The 22,317-nt window shown below is 53.6% G+C and overlaps 7 protein-coding genes across 7 annotated transcripts; 3 read left to right on the forward strand and 4 right to left on the reverse strand.

The window, feature by feature from the left end:
• Positions 1–224: 224 nt before the first annotated feature.
• On the reverse strand, positions 225–2,315 carry Z517_02284 (uncharacterized protein; the record flags this gene model as incomplete). Its single annotated transcript, XM_013431395.1, has 1 exon — positions 225–2,315. The coding sequence occupies one exon, from the start codon at positions 2,313–2,315 to the stop codon at positions 225–227; it is 2,091 nt and encodes a 696-aa protein (XP_013286849.1).
• Positions 2,316–7,419: 5,104 nt separating this feature from the next.
• On the forward strand, positions 7,420–9,598 carry Z517_02285 (uncharacterized protein; the record flags this gene model as incomplete). The annotated part of the gene is made up of 2 exons (XM_013431396.1): positions 7,420–7,510; positions 7,575–9,598. 2 exons carry the CDS (start codon positions 7,420–7,422, stop codon positions 9,596–9,598), a joined length of 2,115 nt encoding a protein of 704 aa, XP_013286850.1.
• Positions 9,599–11,738: 2,140 nt separating this feature from the next.
• Z517_02286 (uncharacterized protein) lies at positions 11,739–13,217 on the reverse strand (the record flags this gene model as incomplete). Its single annotated transcript, XM_013431397.1, has 3 exons — positions 11,739–12,032; positions 12,200–12,701; positions 12,865–13,217. The coding sequence occupies 3 exons, from the start codon at positions 13,215–13,217 to the stop codon at positions 11,739–11,741; spliced, it is 1,149 nt and encodes a 382-aa protein (XP_013286851.1).
• Positions 13,218–15,888: 2,671 nt separating this feature from the next.
• On the forward strand, positions 15,889–16,287 carry Z517_02287 (uncharacterized protein; the record flags this gene model as incomplete). Its single annotated transcript, XM_013431398.1, has 2 exons — positions 15,889–15,926; positions 15,975–16,287. 2 exons carry the CDS (start codon positions 15,889–15,891, stop codon positions 16,285–16,287), a joined length of 351 nt encoding a protein of 116 aa, XP_013286852.1.
• Positions 16,288–16,844: 557 nt separating this feature from the next.
• On the reverse strand, positions 16,845–18,032 carry Z517_02288 (uncharacterized protein; the record flags this gene model as incomplete). Its single annotated transcript, XM_013431399.1, has 1 exon — positions 16,845–18,032. The coding sequence occupies one exon, from the start codon at positions 18,030–18,032 to the stop codon at positions 16,845–16,847; it is 1,188 nt and encodes a 395-aa protein (XP_013286853.1).
• A 541-nt stretch (positions 18,033–18,573) lies between these two features.
• On the reverse strand, positions 18,574–19,905 carry Z517_02289 (uncharacterized protein; the record flags this gene model as incomplete). Its single annotated transcript, XM_013431400.1, has 1 exon — positions 18,574–19,905. The coding sequence occupies one exon, from the start codon at positions 19,903–19,905 to the stop codon at positions 18,574–18,576; it is 1,332 nt and encodes a 443-aa protein (XP_013286854.1).
• A 523-nt stretch (positions 19,906–20,428) lies between these two features.
• Z517_02290 (uncharacterized protein) lies at positions 20,429–22,265 on the forward strand (the record flags this gene model as incomplete). The annotated part of the gene is made up of 5 exons (XM_013431401.1): positions 20,429–20,740; positions 20,798–20,994; positions 21,055–21,164; positions 21,227–21,375; positions 21,459–22,265. 5 exons carry the CDS (start codon positions 20,429–20,431, stop codon positions 22,263–22,265), a joined length of 1,575 nt encoding a protein of 524 aa, XP_013286855.1.
• Positions 22,266–22,317: the final 52 nt, after the last annotated feature.

Raw genomic sequence — 22,317 nt, forward strand, 5'->3', positions numbered from 1 at the left:
GATGATGCTGATGATGCTGATTCCTGTTTCTCTCCTGTGGCTGATGCAAGGTTTGTAGTAGTAATAGTAGTAGTAGTAGTAGCTGAGGACTGATGGTGCGAGATGAGCTAGAAAAAGGAGAATTGCCGCGAGGCAACATCTTGGTAGGAGAGTCGTTCAGTCATGAGAAGGGCGATATTCACAGGCAAGGTAGTAAGGGGGGGTAGAATAAACTGACGCGGGTTTCAGATCCGACAGGTGTCGTTCTTCCTCATGGCCTTGGCGAGCATCAGCTTCCTCATCCACTCGATGCGCTCTTTGGAGCTGTCGACGGCAAAGTGGTGGGACTTTTGGCCTTTTTCAAAGATCCTCCGGTTTACCTTATCACTGTCGGGGATGAGAGAGAAGGCGAAGCTATGCTCGCCGGCGGGAACCTTTCCTTGGCCGAGGAGACTTTTCTTGAAGGCTGCGCTGAGTTTCGATCCTGAAGCCTGTGCGTAGGCGTGCAGGGTGTATTCATCCACGTCAATATCCTCCAGGGCAGTGGCGTTGGCGTAGTGAGTGTCGTGCATCGTCAGCTTATGGCCGACCAGTGTGCAATAGTTGTCTTGCCACTCGTGTCGGAGCATGCGAGTAGTCTTCCGCTTCCGCATCCAGCCTTGATGGTGGGCGAGTTCAATTTCAGTGACTCGTGCGGCGGCACGCGGTTCCTGTGTATCGTTCTCCTTGACAGGTGCCACAGACGGCGTGAAAGACTGCTGTCGAATGTGCCGCCGTGGCGGGGCAGGCTGAGTAGATACACAACGCTGAATGGGTTCGGGTGGGCTGATTGTTATCGATGTCGCACCATACCGCATCTCGGGAGGCACAGATTGAGAGACATCGCGTTGACAGGGGTCGGCAGCCATTGCAGTGATGGGAATATCAGTGGCCGACATGGGAGTGTCTATACGGTAGATGTCAGCTGGTGAGGCCACCCCGCCATAGTGATATGGATCCCGCAGAAGCTGCGCTTTGAGTTGAGCCTGGATCTGAGTAGGTTGTTGGAGGGCAGAGATTGGTGTCCTCGAGGGAATCTCATCTTGACTTTGTCCCACGGGTATGGTGAGCTTGGGAAGCCCACGGAGATGCTCGGCGAGGTTGGCTGACTTGACGGCAAATGAAGCAGATGCTGCAGGAGGTGGGGAGGGGTTGCTTGAGTGCGTCGGACTGTTGAGGTGTTGGAAGTTGAGGAACTGTCGAACGCTCTCCTGTGGATCTCGGGGCTGAACACCGCTAAGGGTCTCGGCGGTGATCTTGACAGAAGAGGGTCCAAGGACGTCTGAGGAGCCAACGACCGACGGCAAGGCTTCGGATTGGGCCTCAGATACAGGCCGGCGGGCATCATCCTCCCATGCGCGCTGCATACGAAGAATTCTCCGCTGTTGCTTCTGCCACTTTGGGCAATCTTCGCCTTTCGAGCACTTGTGCTCTTTGGGGAGGACCTGCTCGATCCCAACAATGGAGACTGACTCGGCAGGGGTGACGATGTCGGGTTGGCGGCCTCGTCTGCGGGACCGAGATCGATCAACGACCACGTGGCATTCTTCTGGGCGGGCGACCCGCTGCACAGCTCGAGGACTTCTGGTATTCCGGGAAGGAGTCCTTGAGAGTGGTGCTTCCAGGGTGATCATGCTGCTGTTTCGGAGTTGGTGGATCGAGCTCATGACTCTGTGGCGTTTTCCAAAGGAGCTGATGTCGAGCTCTTTGAGATCCTCGAACTGAAGGTCTATCAGAACACTGCCGGAGATGTCGTGAATGAGGAACTTCTCCACGACAGCTGGCTCGAAGCCTGCTTCGGCCATCCAATCAGCAACCTGTCGAGGAGTCCAATGCCGAACCTGGGATTCGTCGAGTTCTGCGACTGCAGTGTTGAGGGCGTTGATAGGTTTGGCCGGAGTCTTGGGCTCGGCAGCCGGGGAGATATTGAGGAAGACGTCGTCGTCGGGATTTGTCAGGATGTCAGGAGTGCCACTGAACAAGTGAGGCCCTCGGGGACCCAATACTGCTCGGTCGTCGAAATGGAACTCGAAGCCGTCAAGGCCACCACTCTGAGGAGGAGTTGGGAGCTCGTCCCGATTCGACGACAGAGTCGACGCACTGTCGTCATCCTGCGAATCCCAAGGCCTGGGAAGTGAGTCGGGGTCATCCTCGTTGTCAGTGTCAAATATCTCGGTCGCCTCTGACAAAGGTCTGGGCGCTATTGTCCGTCGCCCGAGGAAGGAGAGGTCTGGTGCCTTCTGAAGCATCTCAACAGGCTGCACCTGAAGCGGTGAGGATTGGGTAGACCACTCCATGGTGCAACTCTATGAAGAATGCAGTATTCTTTACAGCTGGAGGTCAACCTTGGAAGATTGAATTACGGTGGAGATGGAAACCAACGAAGGGGTTCTGGTATGTATGTATAGACCATCACGGAGGTGGAAGTGGGCGGTTAGAAGCCTTGAGCACTTGTGACGAGTGGAGATGCAAGGCCAGGGTACTTGCAGAGATGGGATGCATGATATTGAATCGCTACTGCAGTAGTTATGCGTGCGATGAATGTGAAACGACACAGAGGCAGCCACTCAGTGAAAAGCATATTGCTGTGGCCGGGCATAGGCTGGCGGTAAGAGAGTAATGGACATGGACAACAAGGCTTTGTGCCAATGGAGGGGAATCTATGAAAAGTACGCGCCGAAGCCGTCCCGGTCAGGCCCTGGCCGCCCCCACTTTCCCGCAGTTGACCTGAACCAATGAGAGCACGTATAAGGGTGATGGAAGCGACCCAGTGGGGCCTAAGCACATCCTGCAGCTTGATTGTCCCCCGCATCTCAGCCAATCAACATCGCCGGTGATTTATTTCCAAAAATACCCTTCCACTGGGGAATTCCCCCCCCTTCCTGCTCTGGTATAGCCACCCTCCATAGCCTGTTCCCTGGAATAGCATCTGGCGCTTCTCACTCGCTGCGACTCGTTTGATCTCCCTGGCTCAAGCCGTCTCCCTTACCGAAGATCCCCTAGGGTCTTCCCTTTTCGTGCCTTTTACTCGGCGTGCCGTACCGCTAAATTCTCCTTTACCACATTTTCCCTTGTCGGCCCTGTCGTTTCCCAACCTCCTCACCATTCACTTCCTCCCTACCCGCAATCGAATTTTCTGATTGGCTACTTGTCCCAGAAAATACAACTAAAACCCGGTCGACCCTCAATAGACTTTTCTCAAAGTTGCGAGAGTTTGCCCTGCTGATCTCTCGGCAAACGTTTGGGCTAACGGGTGACCAAGCAATGTCTCCTCACTGCGAGTCACAAGATAGTACCTCGTACCCGTAGCAGAGTCGCCAGGGCAGAAGGTACCCAGTCTGTTCAGTACGTCACACCCTTCCACAAAACCCACATGTACCTCGTAGCCTCTGCGCTGGTTTCTGGAAGAGCAGCAGCTGACGTTCTACGGGCACGACATTTACAGTTGAGGTTTCGTCCATCTAGGTTGATTCAGGGTTTGCGGGAGAGCTCAAAGAATGAGACCCTTGAGACGATTGGGTTCTAGACAACCTACCCTGAACATCTACCCCTCCCCTCCTAGGTTCTCGCGTTGAACAGAGAGGGGTCCGATAAGAAACGGACTTTCCACAGAAGGGATAGAACATTGAAACGGCGAAAGCGGCCCTTTCCGCGATAAGAGGTCTTCGTCTCAATTCGATGACAGATTGGCTGATTTTTCAAAGTCAAACCGAGGCTGGCGTGGGGAGAGTTTTCCCCAAGAGAGGGACTTCTCCCGTCATCTCTGTAACCTCCTCATACGGCGCGGGGGGGAGAACGCTTCCTCGCTAAGGGTTCAATTATTGATGCCAATAGCTCAAGTGTGATATTCCTCCCTTAGCGCTACTGCAAGCAATATTCTTGAGAAAGTCTTTTAGCATTTGTACTCACTTGAGTGTCCACTAACCTTGCGGAAAGGGTCGCCAGGGTCGCCTACTCCACGAGGGGATTGTGAGAGCACGTTGCGCACGATGTTGACGAGAATTTCCAAAGTCACCCTCGTGTCTATGGCACGAGAGTGATTGTTCCCAGCCCATTACACATGGCAGCCACAAACTGGCAGCGGTGAGCCCACCGCTACTTGGCAACAGTTCTGGCAGGACACAGGTGACCTTGTCGTGGTACATTTCCCCGTAGGACGACGTTACATGGTACCTGAGATGGTACCTGGGAGCTTCCAGGATGGATCACTCCCTTGGAAACTCGTCACTGGATCACTCGGATCCCAGCATGAACAAGCTGGTACTGTACTTCCCAACAAAAGAGTCGACACTTGCTGCGATGCGCCTTCTGTAAAAAGCTTAGCCCAGACTGCAAGTTGGGCTGCAACGAGGGTAAAAAGAACCTTTTTGGGGGGGGGGGAAGAAGGGGAGTGAGTGGAGGCTGTGGAGCCGACCTTTCCCCCTCGGCGACTTGCAGCTTCGCCTGCATGCTCTTAGGTACGAGTGCTAGCACCCGTCCTTGCAGCATTGCTGCTTGCTAATCCCACTGGAGTTCTCTACCGAGGTGTTGGCGGACTTGTTTTTCAGGGGCTATGGGATGAAATCCGACCACTCTAGACCACCAACGGGATCTCAGGTTTGCGTTCATGATAAATCAGTGCAAGAGTTCTCGTGGCTCAAATAAGTTGCGCGAACAGTCTGGAAGGTTTCGGGTAATGTCGTGGAGAGGATGTTGTGCTTGAGAGGAAGCTTCTCTGGGACGCTCCACATGAATGGAGGGGTAATAGAGAAGTGCATGTGCTCGGGTATGGTATTGAGGTAGCACAGCAATTATCGTCGCATTCTCAGTGTGTGTGTCCACGCAGTGTGCAGTGCTGCGTCATGGACAGGGCAGTTCTGCATATGAGCAAGGGGACTTCAGGGAAAGAACAGCCGTGTACAAAAGCGAGGCAAGGACATGTAGCGGTACAATGATTCTCCATCTATCTCGGCGTGCAACGAGCTCTGTACAGCACAAAGGGAACTGACTCCTTTCTCTCCTCAAGTGTATCCTCCACTTCCAGACTCTAACCGTTGGTCCCAGAATAGAAGCAGCAACTCATCAGTGGAAAGTTCTCCGAAGGCTGCATCCTCAGCCCTATCACAGCAGTCTGAGTTATGTTCCCTCCCTGAACAAAATCAATCACAGTTGCTTTGAGCAAGCCATGAGAATAATTGAGAAGCATTGAGGTTCTAAAAATAAGCACATCATGATGAAGTACCCTTAACCCGTACAATAATGGCCGTATGCAAAGCGAAGGAAGCGAGGGGAGATGTGAGGGGAAGGGGAGCGCGAACGAGGTCAAGCTCTCGAGCGGACTATCAGACTTGGTACAAGCGAGTCGAGTGACGGAGTAACAGTAGCGAGGACTCCGTAAGTTGGTCCAAGCTCTCAACGACAAGTCGCAAGAGCCTGTACGGGGTAAGGACATTCTTGTCTGCAGGCATTTGACCAGTTCCTGGCATTTGAGAACCCACTACCAAACACACGCCCCACCACACTATGAAATATGACTAATGCAAGACTAATGCACGAGAGTTGTCTTGGCATCACGGTTGGCTCCCGTCGCTCCCGCGATTTCCAACACCCAGATTGAACTTCACCGCAGCAGGGAAACTCCCTTCCTTCACCCACGATAGCTCCAACACTAGGCCCCAGCCTTCGACCTTGATCCGGGTGCTCAGATCCAATCACTGTTCCGATTCCCAGCTTTTGCTGCACACCATCGGTTCTTCTTCTCCTGCCTTTCCCTCACCTGACAAGGCCAGACTGCCCTCTCTACCCAGCTGACCCTCCTCGATCCTGCAGTGTGCCTTCCCTCCCTTGAAAGCCAAGCCGACCAAAGCCGATCAACGTGCTCCCGAAACTCTGCGGACACCCCTTGTGGCTTGTGAGAGGGTGTACGGAAGACAGTGTAAAGGTTTTCGAGACCGTGGTACAGGTTCAACGTCGCGGAGAAATAGCAAAGCAATGCACGTGCTAGAAGAAGGTTTTTTTCCTCCGGTCGAAGGTTCTGTAAGAGTCAAAGGCAGCAGGACTTTGTCATGCACCCCGGAGATATCCATTGGTGCTGTTGTTGGGAAGTGAAGCGTTAGGACTGCATCTGTCCGTGTCGTCTTCGCTTGACATGACGTGTGCAATTACTTTCTTGGGGGAAATTCTCCCCATTTGCTGTTGTGCAGCATTCAAGCACAACTGGTGTCCCAAGATACCCGGTGCTGCGGTTGCGTGGCCAGCCGCATCGCTGTGTCTTTGCGCAGGTGGTGTACATGGCTCTGGTAACGACTTCCCTTGGTTCGCCCTAGAAACTGGTACCCTTCTCGCACAAGCAGTTTGCATTGTCTCCCACCAGATCCCAGATGTGCCTCGCCTGCGCAGTTCCGCATGACTCTGTGAATGGGTCTGGGCAATGACCCGCACCAAGTCTCCGATGGCTGTTACCTCCTCTTTCAACTCGGTTAGTTTCCTCTTCGAACTCCCGAAGGAAACAAACTGTTCTCTCAGTGGCTCGATTGTCGTTCGGGGCCTCATTTGACCGGCAAAGGGCTGTTGTGAACCTGCTGGCTCTACATACAGATTTGGATGTCAAAAACTGGGCCCCTAACAAGGGAGGTGTGGATGCTTCAGGGTCCTGATGCAGGCCTGGACCTAGAGGCGCTAACACACTTGCTCATGGGGACTCGTCGAAGCTCTCATGGTCTAATCTTAGCCTCGAAGCGCCCTCCACCTTTCAACACCCAATCACTGCTCAGAGCTCCCACACCTCACGCTGATTCCTCATGCTTGCTGCAGACTATCGAGCGACCGAATCAACCGAAGCATGTTGACCTACCTCGACAATGATCCATTCGACCAAGTCATTCATTGCTCAATCAATGAGGTTCCTATCCCCGCCATCCCAACCACCAATACTTGGATGGGCGTCTCCAGACACAGACGCGATATTCATAGATACACCTCCTCCAACATGTGCCGCCCTTCTCTCTCATTCGTCCCTCATGCAGACAATCTTCTCCTACAGCCGGATCCTCTACTCGACCTGCTCGGAGCCTCATCGTGCTTGCATGAGTTCTCCCCTCTTGGATCCAAATATAGCTCTCTCCATCGTTCGCGAGAACTTCGAAGTCTCTCATATACACCATCCTCGGCCAATGTCGCCGTGACTTCCTCCAAGGCAGACCGTTGCCCTCGCTGTTGTCCCTTCCGTCGTCGACAAACCCCCCTTAGAGCCTGCGAATACTGCTGGACAGTGTTCGCGATCATTCCCTCGTAATAATTAACAGCAGCGCGGCTCGCCGATCTCATCCTGTCATTGCCGTCCTTTATATCTGCATCTCCTCGTTGTTGATGTGCGCCGAACCAAGACTACATACGGAAGAGACTGTCCCAGAACTATCAGCAATGGCCTCCGCAAGCGAGAAGAAGGCGGCCCCCGCGACGAAGGACTCGCCCAACACCAAGTCCTCCAAGATGCACAGACGCTCGAGGTCAGGTGAGTTATGCCACGAATCGCAGTGTCTCTTTTGGATGTGGATGAAGACTAAGCTTGACGTCAGGTTGCTTCACATGCCGTCTACGGCGCAAGAAGTGTGATGAAGGGAAGCCCAAATGCAAGGCATGTAGACACTTGGGCCTTGACTGCGAGTACAAGCGACCACACTGGTGGAGCAACAATGAGACACGGAGGAAGCAGAAGGAGCACATCAAGACCATCATCAAAAGAACAAAGACAACTGAAAAGAATACAAGTACTCAAAGTCAATGTACATCCGACCACATACCTGTGGAGCACTCGTGGGAAGTCCCAACTAATCTATGCACAGATGCTTTGAACAATGCCGCCCAGTCTTACTCGGAGGACTCTCAAGACGAATACGACCCCACCTATGACCCGTCCTTTGCAACCACTCCCGGCCTCTTCGATCCCTATGGTCCCAACATCTACATGCCTCCCGAGTCATATGCGCAAGCCGTCCCATGGGAGGTGGATGTCAAGACGGAGCGTCACACCTACGTTAATGATGAACTCACTAGGCGCGACTCGTCGATATCAACTTTTAGCACCTTCTACCCTCCACCTGCTCATGCGACTTTGCCGTCGTACACCGGAGACGACTGGGTACAGCAAGACATCTTCGAAAGCCGACAGGACTCTTGGACCGAAGGCGACTTCGATTTCAATAACCTTGATGTCCCCCACGTCGCGCATCAGTTTGAACCTCAATGCTCACTGGTCCAACTCGAGGATTGCGATCAGCCACTGTTCGAACACTTGCTCCAAAGCGTCTTGCCACTGCTATTCCCCGTCCTCGAGGCCTACCAACACGGGTCGGTCCGTTCAAACGTGATATTGCCTTCTCTCGAAAATAACAAGGCCTATCTCCATTCCTGCCTCTTGGCTGCTGCTACTCACATGAAGGGCAACGGGCAATTTTTGAACAACGCCGCAGACGACGATGCGATGCGCCATAAGCTCGCCTTTGTGACGATCGTGGTCGATGCACTGAATAGTGATAGCCAGCACACCGAAATGCTCGATGCTCTACTCGGGATGATTTCGATGCAATGCTGTGTCGGCTCCGCGTTGGATCTTGAGAAGGAGTTGATCCCCTGGCACCAGCACTTCCAAGCCGCAGCGGACATTGTGCAGAAGCTCAACTTACCACAGAATCTAGAGAGCAATGCCCCGTCAGGTGGTCATCCACCGTTCAACATGAGTCTGACTGCGTGGATCGACATCCTTGGCGCCACCATGCTCGGCAAAGCCCCGCGATTCTCTCACACTTACCGAAACATGTTCTTCGCCAGTGCGTCGACGGGACTCGAGAAATTGATGGGTTGTAACGACTACGTCATGTATCTGCTCTCGGAAGTTGCATGCCTCGACTCGCTCAAGGTCGAGGGTAAACTGGACGACTTCGGGATGTGCAGCCATATCACCTCGCTGGCCGGCACACTGGACTCAATCGAGCCTCAAGAGCCTTTGCAGCTTCCGTTTAGCAGGACTGGCGTCCTCCGACCGAAACAGCTGACCAAGAACATCACCGCCATCTTCCGCAAGGCCGCTCGTGTCTACCTCTGCTCACTCGTGCCCGAGTACAACCGCTACCAAACCGCGACCGTTAACCTGATCTCGCAGATGGCCGACCTCCTTCAATTCATCCCTTCGGGTCCCAACGGCTTCGACCGATGCCTCGTCTGGCCCATGCTCATCTGCGGTGCGAATTCGATCCCGGCCTCTCCATTCCGCCGAGTTCTCTCCGAGCGGTGCGACCTACTAGGCGAAGCCGCCGATCAGGGATCCTTTGGGAGAATGGTGCGCCTGTTGCATGAGGTGTGGAGACGCAACGACGACGTAGTTGTCTCCGCTGGAGTGTGTGAAGCCACCCCAGTGACGGCCGGAAGCCCTGGAGGATCGATCTCGACGCCAATCACCGCAGCCGCCGCCCCCACCGGCACCGGAAACCTAACCGGAAGCACTTCTTCGACAACGACCGCGACAGCAGCAGTACCGAGGAACCAGAACGTCCACTGGCGGGACGTGATGCAGCAAAACAAATGGGATTTTCTTCTGATATGAGCGGTCTTTCTTCCCCTTGTCAAAGTCCATTGACCAAGAGTACTATTTGCAGCTCTTGATGGTGCAGAAGCCTCATCCGGTCTTGACGGCCGGGCTCTCTGCCGAGATGCAAATACGGACTCCTGGACGCGCAAAGGGAGAAGGGCTTCCTCCTCTACCAGAACGATGACATTCATTTCCGACTCTGAAAAACACGTCGACGTTAATTGTCCTTTATCAAGTGACAACTAATTTCTTCCACTCATTTCAACGACACATCTCCGCTACTTCGGAATGGAGAGGCGAGGATATTTCCCATCTGATCTTTTCTGGCAAAGGATTAAAACTACACAAACCCCATGTTTCTGCATCCAGGTCTGGGTAAAATAGCCTACCAAAAGTTATTTGCTTTTTCCTCGGTCAACCTCGACGACGACAAAACTTTCGACGCGGCGTTTTCTTTCTTGAAGAAGTGGGAGGAGGGGAAGAAGCACAGGCGTTTTTTCTCCTCCATTTCTGGCGAATTATGGCTCCGGCAGGGACGGGTTATAGGCAGCATGCGGCAAGCGGCGCACGGCGCAGGGTAACAGCTCCGAATATTCCCTTGCATGGCGTATGTTCGTTCACATGGGAAACAGGGCAACAAGCACGGCACTCTTACCTAGACAGTCAAACCAACAACAGATCTGACGGCCGATATATCACATTTACTAAAGCACAGCACAGAACTCGCGTTTTGAGCTGTCCTATTCAGGATATGGAAGCTCCTCACTCTCTTGTCTGACAGAGGTACAGGGGGCCCCAGGGAAGAGACTACACCGTTATTGTGGGATCATTCTTTTATTTTAAAACTAACCATACTTTCTTGCTGGCTTATGATACCCCTGGTTTCGTGGAGCCTCTAAAGCCTCCACTGAATCTTATTTCCGACGAGTTTCCTTTTCGCTTTTTCGAGTATGTTGGGGCGGTTTGTTTCTGGGTTGTTGACGGTGGGTGGGGTGTGGACAGGAGTTGCTTGCAGAGGCGAGGATGTGCATGGGGGGGGGGTGATGGATGGACAAGACAAAGGGGATCTAGCTGGCGGGCTGGCAGGCACTGGAATTGCATTCCAGGTACCCTGAATATTCCCACAGGGTTGATTTGTCGCACAAGAAGAGGAGGGAGAGCCGGTTTTTTTTTTCGCGAGGAGAGGTCCAGAAGCGAAGAGACGGCTCGCTCTGACGAGCGCTGTGGAAGGAGACCGGCTACAGAACAGGCACAAACGCGATGAAGATAACCTGTTGAGAAATCCAGACCAGAAGGGAGGCTCTCGATGAACACGTGCTTACGCGAGACGTATAATGGAGATGGATGCGGCAGAGGGGCTGCACAAGTGCAGATGGGCGCATCATGCTGAGGAGAGGGACGGAGAAATGACCAACAGCAGGAGCAACACAAACGAGAGACGACGAGAGTATGAGGGTGACGACGAGAAGAGGACTGGGGTGCTTTTTAGATGCAAGCGCGCATGTATGGATGGATGGATGGAGGTGAGGATAGACGAAAGTTGACCACGCACGAAAACGCAGAGATGCCAGCCGAATCAAGGCGCAAAAGACACGCTCACACACATTCACACACCACAAAGATGGAGAGAGAGGAGGGAGAGAGGAGAGGAGAGGAGAGAGAGAGATATACATATACATACAGTAAAGCCCACCCCAAAACAGGTTAAAGTTGTATCCCCACTCCTCATCTGCAGGGCTCCTGTTTTCTTCTTTCAAGCATATATGACATGTATATATGGGGAGAAAGTGAGCACGGTATACAAGGGGATTCGGATGTGGGATACAGGATATGTAATACTCGACAAAGGAGATCGCTGTCTATACGAGTGCGGGTACGGGCACGAGTACAAGTAGCCCTTGGCGGTAGTGTCGCGAGTACGAGTACGAGGTACATGGCGAAGCGAGCAGGGAGACAATCAATAAACCTTGCTGAGGATCTCGATTGGAAATTGGGGAAGAAAAGGCACCTAATGAATTTTCATACAAAGTTAAGCGTCACATCTCAATGGAGGGAGGAAGAGAGGAAGTTTGTAAGCCAATTTTTCTTTTCCCTTTTCCAGGAAGTGTATATCTGTCTCGCCTCTTCTTGTCCTCCCTCTCCTGCCCGGTGATTTTCACAGCTTCGGCTCATTGACGAGCATGACGCTGCCCTGACGGAGCTTCTCGGCCGCGCCGTCGACGATCTCGTCGAGGATCTCCTTGGCGCTGCTGCGGTGGTTGACCAACCCGGCCACGACGCCCATCAGGTACGGATGGAGGTTGTCGAGGATCTCGTCGTCGTCCGGGTGTTGCTCCGAGTCGTGCAGCACGGGGAGGATCCCCTGGCCCGTCAGCGCCTTGATCTCCTCCTGTCGGTTCTCTTCCCAGTTGAGGATGTATTTGGTCTTGCGTATCCGGAGGGGTCGGCCCTAGATGGTTTTTTTTATTTTGTTAGGGGTTGGACACATGCCAGTAAATGGCGATCTTGGGGGAAGGAATGAGATGGGGGTGTGTAAAGAGGGTGGGACGGGAAAGGAAGTGGAGATAATATAGGGATAGTCTAATGGGGTGTGGGTGGTGGAGAGGGAAAACGCACTGAGAATATAACACTTCTGACAGTGTCGTCGACACCGGCGCTCAAAACGGCTTCCTGGTGAGCTTTGGAGGCACCGGCTTCATTGGCCACGATGAACCTCGTGCCGACCCAGACGCCCGAAGCGCCCAGCATCAGCGCGGCAGCCAAGCTCTCACCACCCGAGACACCACCGGCCGCCACGAGCTGGACGTCGACACCCGTAAAAGCGGACTTTTGGCCCTTGAGCAACTTGGCCACGGCGGGGATGAGCACGGAGAAGGGGATGTCGCCCGTATGGCCACCGGCCTCGCCGCCTTGGGCGCAGAGGATGTCCACGTCCAGGTCCAGGCACTTTTGGACGTGCTTGGGGTGTCCGATCATGTTCATGTACAGGACGCCGCCGGCGTGGAGGCGCTCGACGGCCTGCCTGGGGGGAACGCCAATGGCGGAGACGAAGACGCGGGCTTTGGACTCGACGACCACGTCGATGAGTTCCATCAGTTTGCCTTTGGTGTAGTCATAACTGTTTTTTATCAGAGAGGACTTGTTCATCAGCGTCCGACTCCCAAACCAAGAAAAAAAAAGGAGGGGGGGGGGGGTTTTGAAGGGGACGAGGGTCTATCAATCTGCAATCTTGCTGACACCAGCCAGACCAGCATTTTTCTTCTTCTTCGCGGGTCACTTACTTTGTCTTGCGCGCGTTGCCTCCCACCTGGGGGAGCAGGATGTCGACGCCAAACGGCGCGTTCTTGTCCGTCAAGTACGACTTGAGCTCCTGGATCTGCTCACGCAACCCGTCGGGACTGTACCCGTGACCGCCAATGACGCCGATGCCGCCCGCGTTGGTGACGGCGGCAGCCAACTTCGGCCCTGCGGCGACGCCCATGCCGGCGAGCATCACGGGATGCTTGACCCCAAACAGGTCTGTGAGGGTGGTGCGGATTTTCTCTGTACATATGGATTTTTCTCTGGTCAGAAAAAGAGTTTGTGTTGTGGAATTTTTGCGGCACTCCCAGTCCCCGAGGGAAGAGGGGACCATCATGATATGATATATGTGAATGGATGGATGGATGGACGGGCAGCTGGAGAAGGGAAAAACACCTACGGCGAGAGGAACCCATCTTTTCTTCTCTTGTGCTCAGATTAGATACTTGTCAGTTTTGCGTGCTTGGAGTGGTCGTGTCTTGCCAGAAACCGCGATATAATAGATTTGCTCAAGGGGTTACCGAGTAACAGGTATCATTAGTAAAATGCTCGTTCTTTGAATTCTGAGCCAATCCCTCCACGAACGACTAACCAGAGAATCATCTATATCATTTTTTTTTTGATTGAAATCTAAGAATATGTACAGGGATACCTTCCATAAGCAGTGTCTCTCTCTCCTCTCTCTGGTCTCTGGGGTGACAAAGTGTCACTTTTACCGAGGACGTCAGCCGTCAGCCAATTCTCCAGGCCCCCTGGGCCTCGGTTACTGCAACTTGTCAACACCGTCATCTTTGTGCACTGCGCACTTATCCTTGGGCAATCCGGGTACCGCAAAGGGTATGCCCGGTGGAAAGGATTCAAGGCGCTCAGATCTACGCGTCTGGTGTCGAGCGGCACCGAAACAACTCCTGGTGCAAAGGCAAGACACGTACATAGCTCGATAGGTACTCGATAATACCTCTGGACAACGCGTAAAGGAGGAAGTTGGAAGCGGGGTAGAGTGAGGCAGCTTTGCCGAGAAGAGGTTGGCGCCTTTCTATTTATGGAATGGTACATTTCGACGGCTGGAAGATCCAATTCTCCGAACCTCCAATCACCATCGCTGTAAAGTCCAAGCTCCTAACGAGTCATGTACAGCAATACCTCGTACCTAGGTAGTAACTGTAACTTGTACCGAGTACCTCGTACTTGTATGGGCATACTCCACTCTCTTCAAAGAAGGGGAGCAACCTGGCCCCCGGCATGAGAGTCTTTGGACGAGTGCCATCCGGCAGGACCTGGAAAGAACCAAAAAAAAAAAAAAACCGCTGCAAGTCTTGGACAAGGCAGGCGTCTCCCAGTTTTGCGTCAGCTTGCCTGTCTCTCTGATGGTTGGACTTTGGGATGGTGTTCCCTCGCCCGCCCCGTCATAGTGAGGCTGGCCGCCCCCGAAACCAAGTCTAGTCAGGAGGGTCCCCCGTCACGAGTTGTGCCTCGAGACGGTGCCTCCCAAGGAGGTGCAATGAGGTATTCCCCCACGGCTCTGCGTGGGTGAGACGCTGCCATGGCGAATGCAAATGCGATTTCCGTTGACAATCGAGTCCTGAAAAACGGGCGGGCCGATGTGCTCTTGTAGAGATCGAGCCTCTCCGCGACGTCTGCTTTTGGACGGAGTTTCCGTGGGGTGCAGAATGACGGCAGCTCTGCACTACTTGTCTCCAGCTCGTGGTTGGCTGTCCGGTGTGGGGGTGACTTGTCTCGCCTCGCCAGACTGCCCATGTTTGATGTCCTACCTACGCTGCGATGTACCGTCTCAGCGAGGTGCATTTCTCTCACGGTCGTCGCCAACGTGTCCCCCTCAAGGCGTCCCGTGCCTTTGTTCCAATCAGAGCCGCGAAGCCTGTCCTGCTACGAAAGATACCTTGCGTCCAAACCCCCCTTCACTAGTCACTATTATTTGCGTCGCACAAGGGTTAATGGCCTGATTGGGTGACCATCGGAAGAAGTCGGCCTGAGGAAGCGCGCCCGGCTGATATTGCGACAAGAACGGTCCGGGGTATCGTCTGGGGTGGGCAATATCCGGGGTTGGACAAGTGACAGGTCGCCCTGGACTCCTGAGGAAGGGCTCATTCAAATGTGCCCTGGTTCACGAGGGACAGCGCCCGGCACGTTTAGCTGCAATCGGTGAAACTCGATCGTCCTTGTGAGACACATCACGAGAGCCCGATCTAACGATTTCAGTGCCCAGGATGAAAGCAGGTTGCCTGGAGCTACGCCGTGCCGGAACACCGTTGCTACTCCAATGAGCCCGGGGTGACAACATCCTTGACTGGAGAGTTTGCTAGGGCAGAGTCGACCACGAACGGGTTGCTTGATTGAGTCATATCGTCGACTACCCGTCAGCTCCATGGGTTCCCGTAACGAGGACTCTCTGCACGCTGACCCTGCGGCGCGATGATACCTCGTAAAACAATATGCTTGTCTCTCAAATGGACCTGCCCAGTCTCTTAAACCCTGGCGCCTGACTTCCCAGAGGCCTTGTGTATCCTTAGATCGGGACTTTGCCTCGTGCTGACGGGTACTGGGGACTTGACCAAGATGATGCGGTTTGCCAGCCTTTTGAGCCTTGCTTTTTTGCCCACCTTGACGCCCACTCAATTGCCCACTGTGCGTGGGGGGTACCCATGGACAAAATCACTGGCCGAGGAGGAACTCTATATTCTTTTAGCAAAGAACCGAACCCCTTCTATGCCAGACAATTGCCCTTGCGCATGATGTAAGACCCCCTGACGAGAAGCGGGCAGCTGAAAATGTTGCATGGCGGTTGAGTCGAAAACGCGCTCTCCCGAAGGCATATAAATATCGGGGAGTAGGAGGTCGTGAAGGAAAGTCCTGGTGTTCTAGAGAATGCAAACCATTCTACTGTGCCTGGCATGAACCCACAGACCAGTGCAATCGAGCCTTGATGCTTTTTCATTCCAATTTCGACAGTCTCCGCGTAAAATTGACTTACTCTTTGTGAAACCATGGCGGCGGCTCAACCATTGAGGCAAGCTTCGAAACAGTGGATAGAAGAACCTCCCACCCCGAGGGAAGACTGACATGATTATAGAATCGACCAGATCGACACCCAAGTCGCCCTGGGTGGAAAAGCTCACGAGGGCGGCGGTGCCATGGTGCACGTCTTCCTCTACGGGGCGACCAACACCGTCATGGACTTCATCGTGCTCGGCCGGCACTCTGGCGCACAGGCCGTGGCCAGGGGAATGCCGCCAGCCAAGAACAAAATCGGATGTATCATCGGGCGCTTCGACAGCGCGGAGGAACCCACGGCCGCCCTGATGAGACAGATGGACGAAATCACAGACGCAAAAATCGTCCGGCAGGCGGAGGTCTACCGCATGACGCTGGTTGGTTGTGAGTGATCAGAGACTTTGACCCAGGGGAACGAAGTTGAGTGGAGGGAAAGAAAGGACAGAGCAGGAAGTAGTTCACCAAAGGTCCCGGAGAAACTGGGGGGAACAAATGGGGAAGAAGTGGTTGGATGAGGATTGACCACGCGCTTTGAGGGTCGCGTGCACTGACGTGGATAAAAGACCAAGATATGCAAGGTACCTCTATACCTTGTCGAGCAAGGCTACAAGGTTGACATGGTGGGGAGGGGCGGGTGGTGCCGGAGCTGTGTTCCAGCCACTGACGAGGCTGAGCGAGGCTGTTTCCAACAACCTGGGCAACAAAAACGGGACGAACTGTACCTCCTTCCGTTAATTTCTCCTTCGGCGACATGAGGGGGGATCCAAAACCATTGATAATTGTCTACCTCCAGACCCAAAAATATCTATCTTCTATTGCAAATCTTCTGACAGGTCTAGATCTATCCGCTTCTAGTCTTGTCCTGCCACGCTCGCCACGACGCCTGATCTATTGGGTCCCTCCGTCCAATGTGGTGGATAAAGCTGCAATGCGTTGTCATGACTCTTCCTCAGTCTGTCCTTTGCCAGAAATCCAGGATCCGGGCAACGATTTGGTCGCCTTTCGTGACGGGCACCTCGTGTCCCGCCTCGAAGATGGCAAATTCCACATTGCCCGAGAGCACTTCTGTGGCATCTTCCTGGACCTCTTTCTGGATGATGATGGGATCGTTGGTCCCCAGAACGATCAGCACTTTCTTCTGCTTACCAGTCTCTTCGTTTAGGCGGGTCAAATGTTGGCCAAATGCTCGCCATCGGTCATGCTGATGCCGGATAGGACCATAGCGGATGCTGGACATGAATGCCGCGACAAAGCCCGGGTAGTTGTCTAGCTGATAGAGGACCGTCTTCTCGACAGTGACGTGGGGACGTATCTTGGAGAGATGGGCCTGAGAATTGGCTTCAAGGTTGACCTCGGCGGCTACCGCCTCAGTTGCATCAACCGTGGTATCCTTGTCGAGTGGTTTCTTCAGTGGCTTGGCCATGGGACTCCGAAGTCGCTTTCTGACCAAGCGCTGCAGCAAAGACTCTGGGATCAGGCCTTCCGAATAGATAATATGGCTTGTCCGGCTGATGTGATAGGGCCTCAGTATTCCGGCCGGCGCAAATAGGATCAAGCTGTCGATCAAGTTGGGAAAGTAGGATGCAAAGGTCGTAGCGATCCCGCCGCCGAGAGAGTAACCAATCAGAGTGAATTTGCCACCAGAGTCCTTGCCAGTCCACGACAACGGCGACGACGCTAGGACCAGCAGTATCTGAGTCGTGAAAAGCCGGATGTCATGAGGCAGGTCTTCAGGGTTGTCCGAGTAGCCTCGTCCGAACAGGTCGAAGAGCATGACGCGACACCCATTGTCCACAAGGGCGTGGGCAACGGCTCCCAGCGCAATCGCAGGAGTACTGATGCCGTGGACAAGGAGGACCTTGCGCCCATCTTCCGGGCCGAACTCGTACACTCTAATTGAGCCGTGAGGTGTTTCGACGTCGCGGGCCCCCGGGAGCACATCTGGAGGGTAGGGTAAGTCGGCGATTTCCTCTGGGGACAGCTTCGGCAGCACCGTCACTCTCGGAGACCGCACGATCGTAGCTTTCTTCTTGTTCCAAAGTCCTCCGGCAATGACCCCGACAGAGAAGAGACAGGTACCGGCCAGCACCAGCCGCCACTCGAGGGCCCCAGGGAGCAAAGACGACCTGGATGCCATTTGGCAATGTGTGGCAAAACACTGCACAGATGCACAGGAACTTGACGGAGTTGTCCTCGAGACGCGGATAAGAAAACTAATTATTTAGTTCGGGCGAAATTCGATCCTTTATCGACCAACGCGACCCATTGATGACGAATCCGGAACTGCCTCGGCTCAAGGACGACGAGGCTGAATCACCCGATCAGGCTAGCCTCGACCTTTGCAGCCTCGTCTCCCATATGTACATCTGTATATGAATTCTATGAGGCCCTTGATTCCTAAGGTATCCTCCGATCCAAGGTGAAAGTCATTTCGACACGGAACACAAGATTATTTGGGATTCCTGAATGTTTGAAGCATCACGATCAGCCACTATATTCTGACACATCTCACTCTTCAGTAGCATTGATACACTCCACCCGCAGCTCCAATCAACAGCGCCAATTTCGAGAGCAAAAATATTCCTCCCTGGTCTGTCAGTACCATGACTTGGGGTATCACCCATAGACTTTTGTGAAACGCCGTCGCAGACACTTTTTTTTAACTCCAGACCTTCGAATCATAGCGAGAAGTCCAACGCCTTCCCTCCGGATTTATCCTTTCCCTTGTTCCTCTTCCTTTTCTTCCGTTTCGGTTTTGATTGGTTGTCTTCGTCACTGGTTTCATCCAAATCGGACTCGTCGATGTCGTCATCTTCAGAGGATGATATTTCATGCTTAGTAGTAGAGGGCCGTCCCCCACCCGGAAGTCCTTTCGCCTCTGTCCATACCTTGACAGTTTGGCCGCCACTAGTGATCATTCGCCCTTCGATGTCGAAGCCGATGGCCGCGACACCATCGATTTCGTCGTGTTTGGCGTCCATCTCGGCCAAAACTCCATTGCGACCAATTCTAATGAATCGAATTCTGCCGTCCTCGAGACCCGCAGCCACAAGCTTCTCGTTCATTTTCAGTTTTCCACTTCCAAAGCCAAAAGGCACTTCAGCGAGACTATCCACGCCCAGCCCGCCTCGTTCGAGGACGATTCGTTCGTCAAGATCTCCCCATACACCTCTCTCCCACAAACTCACCACTCCATCACTCTGACCAACCAGGACTTTCTCGCCCACACTAGTCCCCCCTTTCTTGAGGCCTTGCACCAGGGTCAAACTCGTCAATTCAATCTCCTGGTCCGCACTCGTTGCGATAGTGCCTTTGCGAAGATCTGTCACGGCAAGGGTAGTGCCACCTACGCTGACCCACTGTTTTGGGAATCCACTTGTGCTGGTCTCACTTGCCGGAAGCGGAACAAGGTCATTGATATGTTCCTCGCCATGAGGTGTCCAGGTCTGACTGCATTTTGCCACGATTTCTTTTGAATGCTGCCTTAAGTCGTGGAGATATAATTTACCCGAGTCGGTACCCAGCAGCAAAGCCTGCGGCGATAGCGCGTGCAGGACGGTTGGCCCATCAACCCCTCCCGATCCCACAGTTTGAGGTATTGCAATTTTGCTCACAACCTTGCCAGTTTCCGTGTAAAAGGCCTTGACGAGACCGTCTGTTCCTGCTGAATAGCATAGATCCCCCTCGTGACTGAATGCGAGACACCGACATGATCCTTTGTGTCTCCTAGTCGTCCACACCGTGTCAAGTGAACCGAGTCCGCTCTCGGAGAGACTGGCCGTGGAAGATCTGCGCAGTGAAGGTATTATTGAGCCATTGGAATTCGTGGGTTTCAGGGGCGGTGAGGCGCTATCTTCTGACGTATCCGCAATGACCTCGGAGTCGGAGGGGAGTTTGTACGTGTGCACATGCCCTGAGGACAAGCCGATCGCAAACAGTGGTTCCGTGGGATGGACGACTTGAGCAAAAATATCGGACTTGAGAGGGAGGGTACAAATAGTGTCGAACATGGTTTGAGAGAACGATCAAGGCATGGCCGAAAGGTGTTTCTTTCCTGGTGGTACAAAGGCGTGCGTTGAAACTGAAGCTTCACGCGATGGGTTGCATTGAATTGGAGACAGAATTGAATGAGAGCTAGAGAGAGCTGTGCGGCTTTTACTTAGGTAAGTAGTTGGTGCACTAGAAGTGAAGATCTCCGGGGGGCAATTAGGCCATTGGAGGATTCTTAAGGGGCCGCTGAGGGCGATCAGCTTTAGGGCATCTTTACCGAAAACTCTAATCAAACAGTCCTTAAAACCCTAGGGCTTAGGGCTACTACCCAGGGAGGCACACGTACCCTCAGTGGACGCCTAACCACCCACCACCCTGGCGCCTGCTATCATCGGACTCAAACCATCATATAACAACATTTAACCATGGAGTGATCGCCCAAGGAGCCAGTTGTACAGCATTGGCTTTATTGCGCGTTGTCCACCAGGGGTATCTGAACATTTGTTTCATTTCATGCTTTTCTAATCGATTTCTACGTCCATCATGGCAGCAGCAGATGTCACTCAAGACGACCCCGACGCTCGAGTTGATGAAACAACTGCGCTCCTTGCTCCCTCGGGTGAACAGCCCACGTCTTCTGATAACAACGACAATGACGCGCCAACGTCAACGTCCAATGGAGCGAATGGCAAGGGAGAAGACAAACCGCTGCCCAAGGATCAACTCTTCTACCTCTGCTTCGCCCGCCTGATCGAACCCATCGCATTCTTCTGCATCTTTCCCTTCATCAATCAGATGATATGGGACACTGGGGAAGTGGCGAAGACGGACGTTGGCTTCTACAGTGGAATGATTGTGGGTCGCCTTGTGTCGCAGAGATCTCCTGGTGGCACATATTGACAATGCGCGTAGGAGTCGCTGTTTTCTCTGACGCAAATGCTGTTCATGATCCCCTGGGGCAAAGCTGCCGATCACTTTGGAAGAAAACCTGTCCTTGTCAGCTCGTTGGGTGGCGTGGCCCTGGCGACTTCTATCTTTGGACTGAGCAAGACAATATGGCAGATGATCCTGTTTCGATGTTTCGCTGGAGTCTTTGCTGGCACGGTCGTGTAGGTTCATTCGATCGTCTTCGGGACAATGCAAGAACAGATCGCTCACAGTGAATGCAGGACTATCCGTGCCATGATTACAGAGATTAGCACGCACAAGACCCAGGCCAGAGCATTCAGCTTCTTTGCTTTCACAGGAAATCTGGGGATCTTTCTAGGTCCTCTGCTTGGTATGTTACCCTTGTTTTGTAAAGATCACTCGACCCGCAAGGCTGCTGACAGCTCTACGTAGGAGGAGCACTCGCAAACCCTGCAACGGTATACCCGTCTGTGTTTGGACATATCAAATTCTTTCGTGACTACCCATATGCACTCCCTACATTCGTATCAGGCTCAATCGCTATTATTGCTACCATCACTCTTGCGTTGGGCATCAAAGAAGTGAGGACTGACATTCATTTCCTTCCCCCCTGCCTCTTGCTTTCTACGTTGCCCAAGCTGACTTAATCTGGTTGTCCCTAAAGACTCTCGTGCGATCTCCGACGCAGCAGTCCGCAGGCGCCCGGAAAGAAATGTCGATCCCCGACCTGCTTCGATCTCCCAATGTCCCGATAACACTGTATATCTACGCGCACATCATGCTCCTGGCTTTCTCCTACACAGCTATCGTCCCGGTGTTTTTCTTCACCCCGGTCGATCTGGGCGGTTTCGGGTTCTCGCCCTTCCTCATCTCGGTATTCATGGGTTTGGGCGGCCTCTCTCAATCGCTATGGCTCCTCATTGTCTTCCCATGGCTGCAGGCCCGCTGGGGTACTAAGAGCGTCCTGGTCCTCTGCGCAACCGCTTACCCGATCTTCTTCGCCCTGTACCCCGTCTGCAACCTGTTCCTGCGGTACCACATGACAGCCGTGTTCTGGACCATCGCCCCCATCGCCCTGGCGGTCGGCAGCGGCGTTGCGATGTCCTTCACCGCGATCCAGCTCGTGCTGAACGACGTCTCGCCCGGGCCCGAGGTGCTCGGCACTCTGAACGCCGTGGCGCTGACCATGGTCAGCGGGATAAGAGCCTTTTCCCCGGCGCTGTTTGCAAGCTTATTCGCAACCAGCGTGCGGAGCGGGGTGCTCGGCGGCCATGTCATCTGGATCTTGATGGTTGCGCTGGCCCTGGGCTTCGCGGTTGTCAGTCGCTGGGTTCCTGAGCCTGGAAAAGACGAGGACACGCCCAAGCCTGTCAACACGCATGGTCATGGTGACGGCAACGGCAATGGCATCGCCAACGGCAACGGAGCTGCTGCAGCCGAGGCGGGTGAGGAAGACGACGACCACGAGTAAGTCGATTTAGTGAGCAAAATCGTCAATGATGTGTATATGTGTATGAAGAGAA

Source organism: Fonsecaea pedrosoi (genome assembly GCF_000835455.1).
Source record: "Fonsecaea pedrosoi CBS 271.37 unplaced genomic scaffold supercont1.2, whole genome shotgun sequence".
NCBI lineage: Eukaryota > Fungi > Ascomycota > Eurotiomycetes > Chaetothyriales > Herpotrichiellaceae > Fonsecaea > Fonsecaea pedrosoi.